An 18,756-nucleotide genomic window follows, 5' to 3' on the forward strand; every position below is an offset into this window, starting at 1 on the left:
GACCAGAGCCCCAACCTCCCCGCTGCCCCGACCAGAGCCCCAACCTCCCCGCTGCCCCGACCAGAGCCCCAACCTCCCCGCTGCCCCGAGCAGAGCCCCAACCTCCCCGCTGCCCCGAGCAGAGCCCCAACCTCCCCGCTGCCCCGAGCAGAGCCCCAACCTCCCCGCTGCCCCGAGCAGAGCCGCAACCTCCCCGCTGCCCCGAGCAGAGCCGCAACCTCCCCGCTGCCCCGAGCAGAGCCGCAACCTCCCCGCTGCCCCGAGCAGAGCCGCAACCTCCCCGCTGCCCCGAGCAGAGCCGCAACCTCCCCGCTGCCCCGAGCAGAGCCGCAACCTCCCCGCTGCCCCGAGCAGGGCCGCAACCTCCCCGCTGTCCCGAGCAGAGCCGCAACCTCCCCGCTGCCCCGAGCAGAGCCCCAACCTCCCCGCTGCCCCGAGCAGAGCCCCAACCTCCCCGCTGCCCCGAGCAGAGCCCCAACCTCCCCGCTGCCCCGAGCAGAGCCGCAACCTCCCCGCTGCCCCGAGCAGAGCCGCAACCTCCCCGCTGTCCCGAGCAGAGCCCCAACCTCCCCGCTGTCCCGAGCAGAGCCCCAACCTCCCCGCTGTCCCGAGCAGAGCCCTAACCCCATCTTAGATTCTGGGGGAAGTGACTTCCCTGCATATTGGAGGACATGATAGCCTCCCTGCAGTCCAGGAAACAATACACGCAGCCAATACAATCACCTGATAAAAAGAGCGCCACACCTGTCCACATCTTATGTGTGGTATTGCAGGTCAGTAATACCCGGCACCACCAGTGGACAGAGGTGGTATTACACACCCCCATCGTGCCCCTCACCTTCTCCTCCTTCTCGGCCAGCCGCTGGAACATGTTGGCGTAGATGATCTTCTCTCGCTGGTGCTGCTCCCGTATGCGCTGCTGGCACTGTGTCAGATGCGCCCGCGCTGCCTTGTTCCCTGGGTACAGCTGAATCACCTTCACGAAGTCGTCCTTGGCCAGCTCCAGCTCGTTCACCCCCACGTACGCCTCGCCTCTGCGGAACAGGCCCTTCTCGTTGTTGGCGTCAAATTCCAGCGCCTGATGAAGGACGGAGAGGCAAGGGTTAAGTCTACAGGGGCAAAACCGACAAACTTCCACATCTGTACAACATAGGGTGCAAATACTCACACTAAATAACACCACAATATTACTGACAGCGCCCCCCAGTGTCATCATAGGAAATTGCCCTCCACAGACCAACATGAGGGCTCCTCAGGTCAGTACGATAACAAGGACACTAAATTTACATCGTTTTTATTTATTTTTTATTTATTCACTAGTTTAACCTGTTGACGACAAGGGGGAGCGGGGGGGTGGTAGGCTAGCGATGGGCAGCAGTGTTCAGCTTACCCGTAGGCATCCTGCGGCAGAGTCGGCGTGCTGCGCAATGATCCGGGGTGAGTGATCTGACCTGGCCCTCTAGAACAGTGTTTCCCAACCAGGGTGCCTCCAGATGTTGCAAAACTACAACTCCCAGCATGCCTGGACAGCCGAAGGCTGTCCAGGCATGCTGGGAGTTGTAGTTTTGCAACACCTGGAGGCACCCTGGTTGGGAAACACTGGTCTAGAAGATGCAAAACTACAATTTCCAGCATGCGGTGCAGTGGTCTCTAAACTGTGGCCTTTCAGATGTTGCAAAACTACAACTCTCAGCAAGCTCAGGCAGTCCAGGCATGCTGGGAGTTGTAGTTTGGCAACATCTAAAGGGCCAGATATTGCAGGACTACAATGCCCAGCATGCCTGACAGTCTGGGCATGCTGAAAGTTGTAGTTGTGCAACATCTGGGGGGGGGGGCTATAGTTTGGAGACTTCTGCACAGTAGTCTCCAAACTGTGCCCCTCCAGCTGTTGCATAACTACAACTTCCAGCATGCCTTTCAGCTGTCAGTAAATGCTGGGAGTTGTACTTTTGAAACAGCTGGAGGCTCACTGGTGGGGAAACACTAAGTTAGGGTGTTACCTAACTCCGTGTTTCCCAACACGTGTACCACCAGCTGTTGCAAAACTACAGTACAACTCCCAGCAAGCACTGACAGACCGTGCATGCTGGGAGTTGTAGTTTTGCAACAGCTGGAGACACACTGGTGGGGAAACACGGAGTTAGGTAACAGACACTAACTCAGTGTTTCCCCAGTGTGCCTCCAGCTGTTGCATAACTACAACTCCCAGCATGCATGGTCTGTCAGTACATGCTGGGAGTTTGTTTTACAACAGCTGGAGGCTCCCCCCCCCATGTGAACATACAGACCACTGCCATAGGAAATTGGTATGAACCCATACATTTTTCTTTTTAATATAAACACATCCTACCCCCTCCTCCCCCACCCCAAAAAAAAATAAAAAATTATAAAAATAAAAAAAAATAAAAAAAAATAAAAAAGCACCAAACATATTTGGTATTGACGCATGCCACCAAACATATTTGGTATTGACGCATGCGGAATTGTCTGAATTATTAAAATAAAACAAGAAACAAAGTCACATCAACCCCTAAATTTTTACAATAAAAATGAAAAATCATATAAAGTTATGGGGTCAGAATAAGTAGATTAAAAGAAAAATATAATTTTTTTTAATCATAGTAAAAAAATAAAAAATAAAAATAGATAGATAGATAGAGATATATGGTATCTTTATCTATATATATATATATATATTATATATATATATATATATATATATATATATATATATATATATATATTATTATATATATTATTATATATATATATATATAAATTGGTTATCGTTACAATGGTATCGACCTGACAAAAGTTTTTAAAAAAAATAATAATTGTTTCAGCAATTTCTTGAAATCTCACAAATAATTTTTTTAAGGGGTACTCTGCTGGAAAACAAATGTTTTAAAACCAACTGGTGCCAGCAAGTTAAACAGATTTGTAAATTACTTCTATTAAAAAATCTTTACCCTTCCAGTACTTTTTAGCAGCTGTATACTACAGAGGAAATTATTTATTTATACAGGCATCAGGTGTCAGCAGAGAGCACTGTGGACAAGACAAAAAAGAAATTCAAAAAAATAAAGATTTTCCTCTGTAGTATACAGAAGCTAATAAGTACTGGAAGGATTAAGATTTTTTTTTATAGAAGTCATTTACAAATCTGTTTAACTTTCTGGCACCAGTTCATTTAAAAAAAATAAAATAAAATTAATTAAAAGTTTTCCACCGGAGTACCCCTTTAATCCTTCCAGTCCTTATCAGCTGCTGTATGCTTCACAGGAAGTTCTGTAGTTTTTTTTTCTGTCTGACCACAGTGCTCTCTGCTGACACCTCTGTCCATGTCAGGAACTGTCCGGAGCAGGAGAGGTTTGCTATGGGGATCTGCTTGTCCTCAGGACAGAGGTGGCAGCAGAGAGCACTGTGGTCAGACTGGAAAGGACTATCCAACTTCCTGTGGAGCATACAGCAGCTCATAAGTACTGAAAGGATTAAGATTTTTTAATAGAAGTAATTTACAAATCTGTTGAATTTTCTGGCACCAGTTGATTTGAATTTTTTTTCCCCCCCAGCGGGGTACCCCTTTAAGGTCTTCTGAAAAGCAGATTTCCCATTCACCTTGTTGCAGTGCTCTAGAGCCTGCCGGTACTCGCTCAGCTTCAGGTAGCAGGCGGACAGGTTCAGAGAAGCCGCCAGCAGCAGGGACTTGGACTTGGCCGCTTCGTCCTCGGACAGTCCGGACTCGTGTTCCAGCCACTGGATGATCTTCTTGTACTGAATGATGGCCTGGCGGTAGCGGCCGGCCTGGGGGGTAAGAATGACCACAGGGTTACTATAAAACAGAGCCAGGGCCTGAGGCGGCAACCAGTGTCCTGGAGACAGAATTGTAGCAGTAAGTAAGTAATTGTAGTTTTCCAACCAGAGTGCCTCCAGCTGTTGCAAAACTACAACTCCCAGCATGCCCGGACACGGGGTAGGAATGACACAGGGTTACTATAAAACAGAAACTGGGCCTGAGACGTCCTGGATTATGCCAGTGAGACCATAGATTTCCAACCAGGGTGCCTCCAGCTGTTGCAAAACTACAACTCCCAGCATGCCCGGACAGCCTCCAGCACTTAGGAGAGAGGAAAAACCCCAGTGGAGGAAACCTCTAAGGAAACCATGTCTGAAGATTGCCCTTCCCTCGGGCTCAGAGCAGTGTTTCCCAACCAGTGTGCCTTCAGCTGTTGCAAAACTACAACTCCCAGCATGCCCGGACAGCCAACGGCTGTCCGGGCATGCTGGGTGTTGTAGTTTTGCAACAACTGGAGGCACACTGGTTGGGACACGGGGTAGGAATGACACTGGGTTACTATAGAACAGAACCTGGGCCTGAGACGTCCTGGCGGCTGAATTGAGCCAGTTAGACCATAGATTTCCCAACCAGGGTGCCTCCAGCTGTTGCAAAACTACAACTCCCAGCATGCCCGGACAGCCTCCAGCACTTAGGAGAGGGGAAAAGACCCAGTGGAGGAAACCTCTAGAGAAACAATGGTTAAAGGATTGCCCTTCCCTTAGAGCAGTGTTTCCCAACCAGTGTGCCTCCAGCTGTTGCTGTCCGGGCATGCCAGGTGTTGTAGTTTTGCAACAGCTGGAGGAACACTGGTTGGGAAACAGGGGGTATGAATGACACAGGGTTACTATAAATCAGAACCTGGACCTGAGACATCCTGGTGGCTGAATTGTGCCAGTTAGACCATAGATTTCCAACCAGGGTGCCTCCAGCTGTTGCAAAACTACAACTCCCAGCATGCCCAGGAAGTCTTCAGCACATAGGAAAGAGGAAAAACCCCAGTGGAGGAAACCTCTAAGGAAACCATGTCTGAAGATTGCCCTTTCCTCAGGCTCAGAGCAATGTTTCCCAACCAGGGCGCCTTCAGCTGTTGCAAAACTAAAACTCCCAGCATGCCCGGACAGCCTCCAACATTTAGGAGAAAGGGGAAAAACCCCAGTGGAGGAAACCTATAGGGAAACCATGGCTGAAGGATTGTCCTTCCCTTGGGCTTAGAGCAGTGTTTCCCAACCATGGTGCCTCCAGCTGTTGCAAAACTACAACTCCCAGCATGCCCGGAGGGTTTGATACCATTGTTTCCAGTCTAAACAATCTGCTTTTGTTACAATGTACCAGTGCGGAGTCCAGGTTTCTTACTTGTCTAGACTGGGTACAATTGTAACAAACCTTCAGTTGGGAGATCCGGTGGGTAGGGACATTTATTTAGTAGTCTTGATTGTTTGTTACAATGTATCAGTGCAGGTAAAAAAAATTAAAAAAAAATTATAAATAAATACGTATCTCACATCTCAGCTGAGAGAACTATTAGGTCTATTCTCATTTACTGCCAGCAAGCAGAGATCTTATAAATGTTACAGAACTGAGAACCAATATATTTCTTGGAAAGTTGTAAAAGTTTTCATTATATCAGTGTTTCCCAACCAGGGTGCCTCCAGCTGTTGCAAAACTACAACTCCCAGCATGCCCGGACAGCCTTCGGCTGTCCGGGCATGCTGGGAGTTGTAGTGTTGCAACAGCTGGAGGCACCCTGGTTGGGAAAAAGTGCATCATACAAAGGATTAACGGAAAGCAAAGGCGCAATTCATTGCACGCCAAAAAGGTTACATCTCCCATAATGCAATGCAACAGGTCACATGGATAGTGGGCGTGGCTGACCACGCGGCAGCTCCGGATGAGCCATCGTGTACCTTGAAATACTCCGTCCCCCGCTCCTTGACCAGCGCCCCCTGCTCCAGCTTCTCGTCAGAGTTCATTTCCCAGGATTCCTTGGCCTGAGGAAGAGGAGGAGTCATCACATACATACACATGGCCGCTTACTATACATACAGCGCCACCCCCCATTTGTGGGTCAAGTCTGGTATTGCAGCTTTATCCTTAAAAGGGGTATTAGAGATTTAAAAAAATTAAATAAATTAAAAAAAAATTCATATCAACTGGCTCCAGATTTGTATCTTACTTCTATTAAAAAAATCTTAATCATTCCAACACTTATAAGCTGCTGAAGTTGAGTTGTTCTTTTCTGCCTGACCACAGTGCTCTCTGCTGACACCTCTGTGTCTCAGGAACTGATGAAGTAGGAGCAAATCCCCATAGCAAACCAATCCTGCTCTGGACAGTTCCTGAGACAGACAGAGGTGTCAGTAAAGGGCACTGTGGTCAGACAGAAAAGAACAACTCAACTTCAGCAGCTGTTAAGTACGGGAAGATTTTTTTATATAAGTAATTTACAAATCTGTAACTTTCTGGAGCCAGTTGACATGAAAACATTTTTTTTTTTTTTTTTTTTACTGGAATACCCCCTTTAATCAAGCCGAGATGCAATACCACATGCGACCAGGGGTGGTGCTGTTTTTTTATTTGATTTTTTTAACCCCTTAATGACCAAGCCCATTTTCACCTAAAGGACCAGGCAAATTTTATTTTTGTGTTTTCGTTTTTTCCTCCTCGCCTTCTAAAATCCATAACTCCTTTATATTTCCATGTACAGACCCATATAAGGGCTTTTTTTTTGCGTGACCATTTAAATGAAAACCCAAATTTTGCACATTTTGGAGGGTTTTGTTTTCACACTATACACTTTACGGTAAAATTGACAAGTGTTCTTTATTCTGTGGGTAAATACGATTAAAATGATACCCATGGCTAGATACTTTTATATTTTTGTACCACTTAAAAAAAAAAAAAAAATCTAAAACTTTTTGTACAAAATCAGTAATCTAAAATCGCCCTATTTTTACCACCTATAACTTTTTAATTTTTCTGTATATAGGGCGGTACGAGGGCTCATTTTTTGTGCCGTCATCTGTACTTTTTTATCGATACCACATTTGCATATATAAAACTTTTAGATCATTTTTTTATAAATTTTTTGGAATAAAATGTGACAAAAAAGGAGCATTTGTGGACTTTTAAAAATTTTTACGTTTACGCCATTCACCGTATGGGATCATTAACATTATATTTTGATAGTTCGGACATTTACGCACGCGGCGATACAAAATATGTTTATTTAAAAAAAAAAAGTACACTTTTTGGGGGTATAATGGGAAAAATGGACAATTTTCATTTTTATTGGGGGAGGGGATTTTTCACTTTTTTTTTTACTTTTTATTTTTACATTTTTTCAACTTTTTTTTTACATTTATTTTTATTTATTTTTTTTTTTTTTTACACTTTTTATGTCCCCATAGGGACCATCTATAGCAATCGTTTGACTGCTAATACTGTGCAGTGCTATGTATAGGACATAGCACTGATCAGTATTATCGGTTGCTCGATCTCAGACCAGAGCAGAAGACCCCGGGAAACGGCCGGAGCCAGGTGAGGGGATCTCCAGCCGCCATGCTGGATGATCGGATCCCCGCGGCAGCGCTGCGGGCGATCCGATCATCCAATCAAAAGTGCCGCAATGCCACAAATGCCATGATCTGTATTGATCACGGCATCGGAGGGGCTAATGGCGGACATCCACGCGATCGCGGATGTCGGCCATTACCGGCGGGTCCCCGGCTGCGATGCTATGCCGTGTATGACGCGAGCACCCTTCCGATGCTCGCGGTCATACACAGGACATAAATGTACGTCCTGGTGCGGGAAGTCCCGCCAAACCAGGACGTACATTTACGTCCGTGGTCGTTAAGGGGTTAATTAATATATATATATTTTTTTAGTGAGATACAAACCTTTTCAAAGCTCTTGAGTTTGATTTCGTACTGAATCTCCGCGTCGGGTGGGATCTGATAGGCTTCACAACCGGCGCTACCGAAGCCGTGCCTATGGAAAAGACAGAGGAGGTGAGCGGTGGGAGAGGTCACACTTAAAGGGACAGTGCACCTATCTGGCCTACTTTGCCGTCTTTGTACCTGGCCCTTTAAATGGACTCACTTAGGTTTCAGGTAGAGCACGGCCTCTTCTCCTTTCTCCATCTGTTGCAGCGCGGTCTCCACGCCAGAGGGGATTCTGAGACCCTCGCCCTCTCCAACCTCAAACCGCAGGTCTCGCTCATCGAATACACGGCCATTGTGGGACCCCTGAAGCCACACTGTATGGGAGAATGAAACAACGTCAGCTGAGACTGCGACAGTGTATCTAAGCCTGGCATGTGCGATACAGTCTGCTGAGACTGTGAGAGCGTCTCCTCAGACAGTGTATCTCAGCCTGGCATATGCGATACTGTCTGCTGAGACTGTGACCGTGTCCCCGGAGACAGTGTATCTAAGCCTGTCATGTGTAATATTGTCTGCTGAGACTGTGACAGTGTATCTAAACCTGGCATGTGCGATACAGTCTGCTGAGACTGTGAGAGCATCTCCTCAGACAGTGTATCTCAGCCTGGCATATGCGATACTGTCTGCTGAGACTGTGACAGTGTGCCCGGAGACAGTGTATCTAAGCCTGTCTTGTGTGATACTGTCTGCAGAGACTGTGACAGTGTCCCCGGAGACAGTGTATCTAAGCCTGGCATGTGCAATATTGTCTGCTGAGACTGTGACAGTGTCCCCGGAGACAGTGTATCTAAACCTGTCTTGTGTGATACTGTCTGCAGAGACTGTGACAGTGTCTCCTCAGACAGTGTATCTAAGCCTGTCATGTGTAATATTGTCTGCTGAGACTGTGAGAGTGTCTCCTCAGACAGTGTATCTAAGCCTGGCATGTGCGATACTGTCTGCTGAGACTGACAGTGTCTCCTGAGACAGTGTATCTAAGTCTGTCTTGTGTGATACTGTCTGCTGAGACTGTGACAGCGTCTCCTGAGACTGTGTATCTAAGCCTGGCATGTGCGAAACTGTCTGCTGAGACTGTATCTAAGCCTGTCATGTGTGATACTGTCTGCTGAGACTGTGACAGTGTCTCCTAAGACTGTGTATTTAAGCCGGTCATGTGTAATATTGTCTCCTGAGACTGTGTATCTAAGCCTGTCATGTGTGATACTGTCTGCTGAGACTGTGACAGTGTCTCCTAAGACTGTGTATTTAAGCCGGTCATGTGTAATATTGTCTCCTGAGACTGTGTATCTAAGCCTGGCATGTGCGATACTGTATGCTGAGACTGTATCTAAGCCTGGCATGTGCGATAGCGGCAGCTGAGACTGTGGTAGTGTCTCCTGAGACTGTGTATCTAAGCCTATCATGTCTAATATTGTCTCCTGAGACTGTGTATCTAAGCCTGGCATGTGCGATACTGTCTGCTGAGGCTGTGAAAGTGTCTCCTGATAGGGTGAATCTACTTTTTCAAGAAGGAAACAATCAGCAGCTGAAAATGACCTAAAAAATATAAGATTATTTTCTACTCTTTTTTTTTTTTCAAATATATATTTTTTCAGAATGGAAACCATCAGCAGAAAATCATTAAAGGGGTACTCTGCCCTGAGACATCTTATCCCCTGTCCAAAGAATATGGGATAAGATGTCTGATCGTGGGGGATCTCCCGCAGCACTCGGTATTCTAAACAAACACAAGGTTCCTGCGGCAGTGGTCCTGAGGTTACAGCCACGCCCCCTCCATTCATGTCTATGGGAGGGGGTGTGGCGTGACCTCACGATCATGGCCTCCAGCTCTGAGCACCAGAGTACCCCTTTAACCTCCTTGCTGATAGTTTCCACATAATAACAGATTGTTCGAAGTGAGAATTGGCTATAATATATATATATATACACACACACACACATACGCATTTTCCCTCTAATCAGTTACTGTGTGGAAACCATCAACATGGAGGTTAAAGAATTTCTGCTGATGGTTTCCATTCTAGAACAATCTATATATTTTTTGTAATGGAAAGAAAGGAAAATAATAGAGACAGACTTCCATGTCGAGACAAGAATAAGAGTGGTACAGAAAGACCGTCCCACAAAAGGGATCGAGTCAAGGCACCCACCTATGTAGGGGGGAAAAGAGATGGCTCCAGCTTGGTAGTAAAAAATGCTCCACAACCTACTGGAGGGGAAAAACCAGGGGCAGTCGGGATGGGAAACACAGGCACAGACCGTGCCAAGCCCCCTGATCACTGGACCCTGAGGAAGTGGGATTGCCAAGCGTGCCAGGTACTGTAGGAGCCTGAAAACAATGCCGGTGGTGAAGCAAACACAGCCCTGCGGCATGGGTTAGAGAACCGGGTGAACATAGCAACCCTAGGAATCCTGTGACAACCAACCGAGTCATGGAGGAGCCATCTGTAGCCCCGGAGGGATCAGAGCCCCGGACACTCAGAAATGTAAACATCGGAAAAAGAAAGAAGTGTCCAGCGCTGACTCTTAATCAAGGAACTGCTTTATTAAGACATCATGGTTGCCATGGGATGCCCACAGGGCCGAAACGCGTCACGTTACATGAACCCTTGTGGTATCCCATGGCAACCATGATGTCTTAATAAAGCAGTTCCTTGATTAAGAATCAGCGATGGACACTTCTTTATTTTTTCCGATATTCATGTGGATTTGTCCAAGTCCAGTCCGGGCGCATCCAACAGGATGGAACAGATAGGTGAGCACTGTACCCTTTGTCGCATGCGGGAGAATGGGGAGGCCAGGGGGCCATGGATAGTATCACCGTCTTCGGGGAGAGACTGAAGAGCCGTGGATTGAATTACCATCGCACTGCACTGGGTCCATTGGACACGTCGGGTCACTTCTTCAGTGGGGTAGCGAAACTCCAGCCGCCGATGCGGCAGCCATGTGATGAATGACAGGCGGCAGAGGAAACCACGTAGACAACTGTCTGACTGGTATCGGGTCCATTCTGTGTCCACTCAGGGTCACTCCCACAGAAGCCTCTCACTAAAAGTGGGGATCCGAAACTCCAGCCAGGGATGCGGCAGGCATGTGATTGGTGCCCAGTGGTGGAGGAAACCCAGCAGCCACTAGTCAGGCTGATTACATGCACACTTCAGGGTCACTCCTTGATGGGTGACTGGCAGCGGAGATACAAAATTAGAGACAAAGGGAAACCAGCTCACCGCCCTGAAGATTCTTTAAGTGGAGGAACTGCGAGTATCCTTTGGGAAGCACGAAAAAAAACGAAACCACATGCTTGGTATGAACAAGTCCTTAGAAAAATAATAGGTTCCAGCTCCCACACAAATAGAATTAAAAGTCCAAAATGTATTTCACATAATTAAAAAGTAAAGCAAAAAATGAAAACCATATTAAAAGGTGGTTATAAAAGCATAGCAGAAACGCTGATGCATTTCGAACCATATGGAACCAAGAATCTAGAAGGCATTGTCAACGACCAGCCATGGCGGACCGAGTGACAGACCTGTGGGCATGGCTCAAGAGGCATAAACTATTATGTCCTACTAGGCACCATGTAGAGGACACCAACCAAAGTGGCCCCCAGAACGAATATATGTGTGGTGTCCCGGTACCGTATCCTATCCGGTACCTTTTATTGTGGGTCCCCTTAGCCAGAGTCCCTAGGACGTCGGGGTCCCAATTGTCTAGTTCACCCCTAGTCACCTCTCATCCAGTTGGTAATTGTCCAGTAACCACTTAGGATTTGGATGTATAAGATTGTATATATGTAAATAAATAGTTAATTACCTGCCCATAGCGTAGCAGGACCTGCGGGTCACGTTGTCAGGTGAACTCTATGGTATTTCTGCTTGAGGACCTTTGGAGGTCCCTGTGACGTAGTCAATCCCATCACACTGTGTAACAGTGAGTGACAGAGGTTCGAACCAGATTAGCCCCGCCCCCTGCCCATATAAGGGAGCGGGGGCCATGTTCTCGCTCTCTTGTTCCTGTGCAGCCAAGCTGTAAGCAGCTCTCTTGTTCCTGTGCAAGCAAGCAAGAAGCATCTGCGCTGCTGAGATCAGCGAGTCTAAGCCTGAACCTTGCAGCGATGGCCGATAACTTATAATTTCTGAGTGTATCAATTCCCACACACTCTGCAGGATCACCGGACCTTATCTATCCCCTAAATCCGGACGGATCTGCAATAACTACCCTAAATTCTGAGACTTTTAATATCATTCAAGGTCCACAACAATTGTCAGTCAAGTCATTGAGATATATAGAGACTGTTTGCCTGAGACTGTCATTGTTCATTGGATGTACTGCAAGCTCTTAAAGGGGTACTCCGGTGAAAACCTTTTTTCTTTTAAATCAACTGGTGGCAGAAAGTTAAACATATTTGTAAATTACTTCTATTAAAAAATCTTAATCCTTCCTGTACTTATTAGCTGCTGAATACTACAGAGGAAATTCTTTTCTTTTTGGAATGCTCTCTGATGACATCACGAGCACAGTTCTCTGATGACGTTATTATTATTATAATAATAATAATAATAATAATAATAATAATAATAACGCTTTATTTATTGTTGTCCTTAGTGGGATTTGAACCCAAGTCCCCAGCACTGCAAGGCAGCAGTGCTAACCACTGAGCCACCATGCTGCCCTTAGCATACATCTGCTATGCACGGTTGCCAAAATGGACAGAGATGTCAGCAGAGAGCACTGTGCTCGTGATGTCATCAGTGTTCCAAAAAGAAAGGAATTTCCTCTGTAGCATTCAGCAGCTAATAAGTACTGGAAGGATTAAGATTTTTTTAATAGAAGTAATTTACAAATATGTTCAACTTTCTGCCACCAGTTGATTTAAAAGAAAAAAGGTTTTCACCGGAGTACCCCTTTGTTCAAGTTCAAGTAGATTGTGGACCTTCAGTCATTTTATTACATGCACCTATCGTTTCTGGGAAGGGCGGCGATAGGCCGGAGAATTACCTCAGCATACTAGCCCTCAGCCTGGCGTCACGAACTATAGGGTTAACATTAACCCCTTATCTACTACAACATCCCAACTACCCTGCACCCCCCCAAGGCTACCACATATGGTCCCCAGACAGGGAACCTAGCAGATCTAAAGCAGAAGAAAACAGACCAAAGGCTGTAATAGCTGTTGGTTTGTAATAAACATGGCAGGAAAAGGGGGCGCAGGGATGCGATGTCACTGCGCCGCACAAGTGCCCGCCATAGTAGGGTCACATTTCCTAACACTAACATATATATGGAGAATGAAGCCACTGGAGCGGCGACGGCTCAGAACATCGCGCTATAGGAGCGCCTGTAAGCCGCAGCATATGTTCCAAGATTGGGGGAGGCAGAAAGCTAACCTGCGCTTCGAGGGAGAAGGTGGGCGGAGCTAACCACTCCGCTGAGAGCATAAGGGCGCTGGAGAAACACAGGGCATCCCAATGAAAATCGCTGCTGGCGTAATGAATCGCCTGGCACCTGAAGGTGCCAGGCGATTCATTACGCCGGCAGCGATTTTCATTGGGATGCTCTGTGTTTCTCCGGCTCCATTATGCTCTCAGCGGAGTGGTTAGCTCCGCCCACCTTCTCCCTCGCAGCGCTCGAAGCGCGGGTTAGCTTTCTGCCTCCCCTAATCTTGGAGCGTATGCTGTGGCTTACAGGCGCTATGGAGCCATAGCCCATGAAAAAGTAGGGTTAACCCTTGAGTGCCAGCCATGCCAGAGGGACCCCTGAAGAAGGGGGGGGGGGAGGGGGTTAAGAGGCCGTATACTTACCTCAACCAGGACATACTCGCCCTGAAATCTTCAACCAGCTTACGCTGCATCATACCAGGCTAAGATAGCGGGGCGAGCAGGGGCAGTGGGGGGACCCGGACCCAGGGTACAACTTCCAGGCACTGGGCGCTGGCGAGAAGGGGTTGACAGTACATACTCTATGCCTGTGCCCCTTCATCACATATGGGGGGGGGGAGGGACAGGTAGCGCCATGCTCCTGAACCCCCACCTGAAAAAGGGAAACAAAAGGAAGTAAAGAACCTAACTAAATAGCCCTTACTAGAAAATAATAAAAAAAAAAGACCAGGTCTGGAAAACTCCAGACCTGTGTCTGCCTCCTACTGACACTAAGCTAAAACTGGTTACCTCACTTCCAGTGGGCGGGTATATCCTGCCAGGGTCAGCGCCTCCTAGTGGCAAGAGCATTTACCCATCAGTAAGGTGTCCCCCAATGAAGAGCGACCGAGAAATATATATAAAATATTATAATAATGAATAAAATAAATAATAATAATAATAATAATAAAGTAATAATAAAAATAAAATAAATAAAATGATAATTATTAATTATTATTCTTATATATAGCCATCATCTGTAGAACTTTAACGTCCTTGCCGATGGTTTCCACATAACAGATTATTTAGAGTAAAAATTATTAGGATGAGGACAATTATCTCCGATACACAAATCACTATTGACCCAAGGAGATAAATTATTTGCCCCCCCCCCCAGTGACTTTCTTGTGCCCTACATAGGGATTGGCCCTGTGCACTCACATTCCACCACAGCGCCCTCGTTGGGTTTGGCGTAGCCTTCACCCTTCACTCTGATCCGCCGGATGATTCCGCCATCTTCCTCTGTGGACAGATCTTCACCTTGGAAGTCGAAAAGTTCAATCTGCGGATAAAACAAAGAAGGCGAAAGGGTGAGAAGACGTCTGCTAAGACTGCCCCCTGCTGGCCGATATCCTACACAGCAGAAGAGGAGACACAGGGAGGGCGGAGTAACATGTGTCTGCAGGACCTGACTACACAGGGTTTGTTTGTAGTCTGTAACCATGGATACACATAGGTCTGCGCAGGAGCTGTATACGGCAAATACTAGATTTTATTTTACTATAAGATGACAGGATGTGTCATAAATGTCTGAGATGGGAAGACCTTTTAACCCCTGAGCTGCCCTAGACCACTAGTGATGTTGGATTTGTCATTATGAAAAACTTTTTATATTTTGTAGTACTAATGATAATCTGACTTTTTTAAATACACATGTATTTAAAAAAAAATCTCAATTTTAATAAAAAATGAAAATAGCCGCCACTAGGGGTCATCTGTCTTTATGCAGACAGACTACTCTGTATTTTGCAGCATACTGAATACCGGCAGTAAAGTGTGTTGGTATCCAGTATAGGAGATTACCATTCACCACTACAGCCTTCAGCTGTTCCTAAACTACAACTCACATGAAGGGAGTTTTAGTTCTGCAACAGCTGGAGGTACAATCTTTGTAAAACACTGTGTTAGAGTTGTGTATTCTCGAGCTGTGTGCCTCCAGCTCTTGCTAAACTACAAAACAAAGGATGTGTGGGCATGCTGGGAGTTGTAGTTTTGCAAAACTACAACTCCCAGCATGCTTGAACGGCCAAAGCTTTCTCTGACTCCTGAATGACAAAGAAGCTGATCAGACATTCAGGAGTCTGTGAAAGCTGAATGACACACACAGTGAGAGCTATGTTGATTAGCATCCAGCTTTACTAGGAGCAGATAGAAAATGTATGAATAAAATGACTGTGCAGTGATTTGCAGACTGCCAGGCTGCTCCCAGACTCAGAGCAGATGAGTCATCACAGTGAGGGGGAGAGATGGACACGCCCCCTCCATTAGGCAAGAAGACAAAGCAAGTGAGCTACATATAAATGCTATTTGTTAGGGATATATAGGTCCTAGACGCATAACAATTACACAGTATGTACATGATCAGGATTAGGATTAGGTACTGAGTATGCACTGGTACACTTTAACCCCACCAATACCAAAGACCACCAGGGAACAAAGCCCCTTTAGCCCCCTGCTGCCCCACACCACCAGGTATGGTCGCTTTAACCCCTTTGTTGCCCTAGATCACCAAGGATGGCAGCTTCAACCCCTTTTCGGCCTAAAACCACCAGGGATGTTGTCAGTAACACTTTCACTGCCCTAGACCACCAGGTATGGTGGCACTTACCCCATCATTGACCTAGACCACCAGGGATAGTGGCTTTAGTCCCTTGGCCAATATAGATCTGTAAGGATGGCAGCTTTAACCCTGCCCCAGAGCACCAGGAATGTTGGCTTTAGCCCCTTCACTACCCTAGACCTCCAAGATGATGGCACCTAACCTATCATTGCCCAAGACCACCAGGGATAGTGTCTTCAACCCCTTTGCTGTACCAAGACCAGATGACCAGATATGGTGGCACTTAACCCATCATTGCCCAAGACCACCTGGGATAGTGTCTTTGGTCCCCCTGACTAATACAGAACTCCGAGAATGGCAGCTTTAGCCCCTCTCACTACCCTAGACCCCCAGGATGATGGCACCTACACCATCATTGGCCAAGACCACCAGGGATAGTGGCTTAAAGGGGTAGTCCAGTGGTGAAAAACGTATCCCTTATCCTAAGGATAGGGGATAAGTTTGAGATTGCGGGGGGTCCGACCGCTGGAGCCCCCTGCGATCTCTCTGTACGGGGGCCAGGCTCTCCGGCCAGATAGCGGGTGTATTGAGGGGGCTTGTCGGCCGCCGCTTCGTGCGGAGGTTGACACGCCCCCTTCCCGCAGGCTGTCGGGGCTCCGTACAGGAGATTGCAGGGGGCCCCAGCGGTCGGACCCCCCGCGATCTCAAACTTATCCCCTATCCTTAGGATAGGGGATAAGTTGTTCACCACTGGGTCACCACTGGACTACTCCTTTAAGCCTCTTGGCTACTCTAGGATACCAAGGATGGCGGCTTTATCCTTAGCCCCATAGACCTCCCAGGTGTAGTGGCCTTAACCCTTCCGCTACCATAGTGCACCAAAGATGTTGACAGTAACGCCCCCCAGACAATCTACGATGGTGACCCTTACACTGCCGTAGACTGCTAGAAATAGCCCATCTTACCTCAAATATCAGCACTGCATTAGGAGGAATTTTGGGGGGGCTCCCAGATGCTCCGTACGCAAACTCCGGCTTACAGGTTATCCGGCAAATTTCTCCGGCTTTCATGGTGGCCACTGCGATGTCCCACGCCTTTATCACTTGACCTAAAAATATCAAAAATGATTAAGGGCAAGAAATAGGGGGCGCTGTTTACGTAACACAAAGACATCTTAAAGGGGTACTCCGGTGGAATTTTAATTTTTTTAAATCAACTGGTGGCAGAAAGTTTTGTAAATTACTTCTATTTAAAAAAAAATCTTAATCCCTCCAGTACTTATTAGCTTCTGAATACTACAGGAGGAAATTATTTTCTTTTTGGAACACAGAGCTCTCTGCTGACATCATGACCACAGTGCTCTCTGCTGACATCTCTGTCCATTTTAGGAAGTGTCCAGAGTAGGAGAAAATCCCCATAGAAAACATATGCTGCTCTGGACAGTTCCTAAAATGGACAGAGATGTCAGCAGAGAGCCCTGTGTTCCAAAGAGAAAAGCATTTCCTCTGTAGTATTCAGCAGCTGATAAGTACTGGAAGGATTAAGATTTGATAATAGATGTAATTTACAAATCTTTTCAAACAGCAACCAACCCCTCAAGACTAGCATCAGTTGCCTGATACATAGAGGCAAAATAATAATGGTATTGGTGATGTAGTCCTAGACGCGTTTCAGGTACAGATACATGCCTACTGAGGAAAAGGCCGTGTTCTACTTCTAAGAGCCCTGAAACGCGTCCAGGTGTAGAACTACATCACCAATATCCAATTACTCACTTATTTTGAAGGTTCCACTTCGGGTTAAACCAGCAATATCATCCAAGTCAAACATCCAGGCAGCATCGCCAAGCGCCTGAGACGTCACACGCCATCAGGATACCACCAGGTCTGCACTCGTTCACCACTAGATTCCAACCACAGTGGTCCCTCGAATTACAATATTAATTGGTTCTGGGACGACCATTGTATGTTGAAACCATTGTATGTTGAAACCATTGTATGTTAAGACCAGAACTCTATGGAAACCTGGTAATTGGTTCTGAAGCCACCAAAATGTCATCCAAAAAATAGGAAAAAGTGAGAATTAAAGAAAAATAAGAAGATAAATAATATAGATAAAGCAAATCCTTACATATAAAAGTAATAAAGATCTGCTGGGAGCTGTAAATCACGGTCTATGTCAGTGTTTCCGCAGCAGGGAGCCTACAGCTGTTGTAAAACTACAACTCCCAGCATGCCCGGACAGCCAAAGGCTGTCCGGGCATGCTGGGAGTTGTAGTTTTGCAACAGCTGGGGGCACCCTGCTTGGGAAACACTGGTCTATGTAAAGGACAGGAACTTCTTCGGGGTCCTGTACAGTGCACGTAATGTCCTAAAAAAGTAACATGGAGCTGCCCTCACCTGGTGTCCAAAGGAGCAGATAACCCTGGTACAGGTAAAGAGTACAGAACATGTAATACCGCCCTGTACTGTAGGGGGCACTACCAGACACCAGTCAGTGCATACACTTCAGTAATACAGGTAAAGAGTACAGAACATGTAATACCTCCCTGTACTGTAGGGGGCGCTACCAGACACCAGGTCAGTGCTTACACTTCAGTAATACAGGTAAAGAGTACAGAACATGTAATTCCTCCCTGTACTGTAGGGGGCGCTACCAGACACCAGTCAGTGCATGCACTTTAGGAATACGGGGTTTTACCAGTGAATGTCCATTCTGATTGGTCAGTTCTTCCAGCCATTGACACGTTTCGCAGATTCCATAGCATTGTATGTTGAGTCTGGTTTCAAGTTACAATGGTCCAGAAAAGACCATTGTATGTTGAAACTATTGTATGTTGAGGCCAATGTAAGTTGAGGGATCACTGTATATCTCTTTTCCTCGGCACAAGGGTCCTGTGCTATGAGCTCAAGTAGCAACAATTGATATTTTAGACATTTTAAATAAAATTGTATCCTATAATTGAAGCGCGATCCAGTTATCTACCATTGTTATTTT

General features: G+C 46.5%; 1 protein-coding gene across 2 annotated transcripts in view; it reads right to left on the bottom strand.

The window, feature by feature from the left end:
• The window catches only part of FKBP4 (FKBP prolyl isomerase 4), a 37,965-nt gene that overhangs the window by 1,444 nt on the left and 17,765 nt on the right, over positions 1-18,756 (bottom strand). For both annotated transcript variants that reach the window (XM_056517848.1, XM_056517846.1), the window contains exons 3-9: positions 16,725-16,867; positions 14,361-14,481; positions 7,940-8,096; positions 7,738-7,828; positions 5,743-5,826; positions 3,619-3,804; positions 839-1,078 (exon numbers count right to left, since the gene is read on the bottom strand). In XM_056517848.1, coding sequence (XP_056373823.1) covers positions 839-1,078; positions 3,619-3,804; positions 5,743-5,826; positions 7,738-7,828; positions 7,940-8,096; positions 14,361-14,481; positions 16,725-16,867 — 1,022 coding nt within the window. The remainder of the gene's footprint in view (positions 1-838; positions 1,079-3,618; positions 3,805-5,742; positions 5,827-7,737; positions 7,829-7,939; positions 8,097-14,360; positions 14,482-16,724; positions 16,868-18,756) is intronic.

This window comes from Hyla sarda, chromosome 4 (assembly GCF_029499605.1).
Source record: "Hyla sarda isolate aHylSar1 chromosome 4, aHylSar1.hap1, whole genome shotgun sequence".
NCBI classification, from domain to species: Eukaryota; Metazoa; Chordata; class Amphibia; order Anura; family Hylidae; genus Hyla; species Hyla sarda.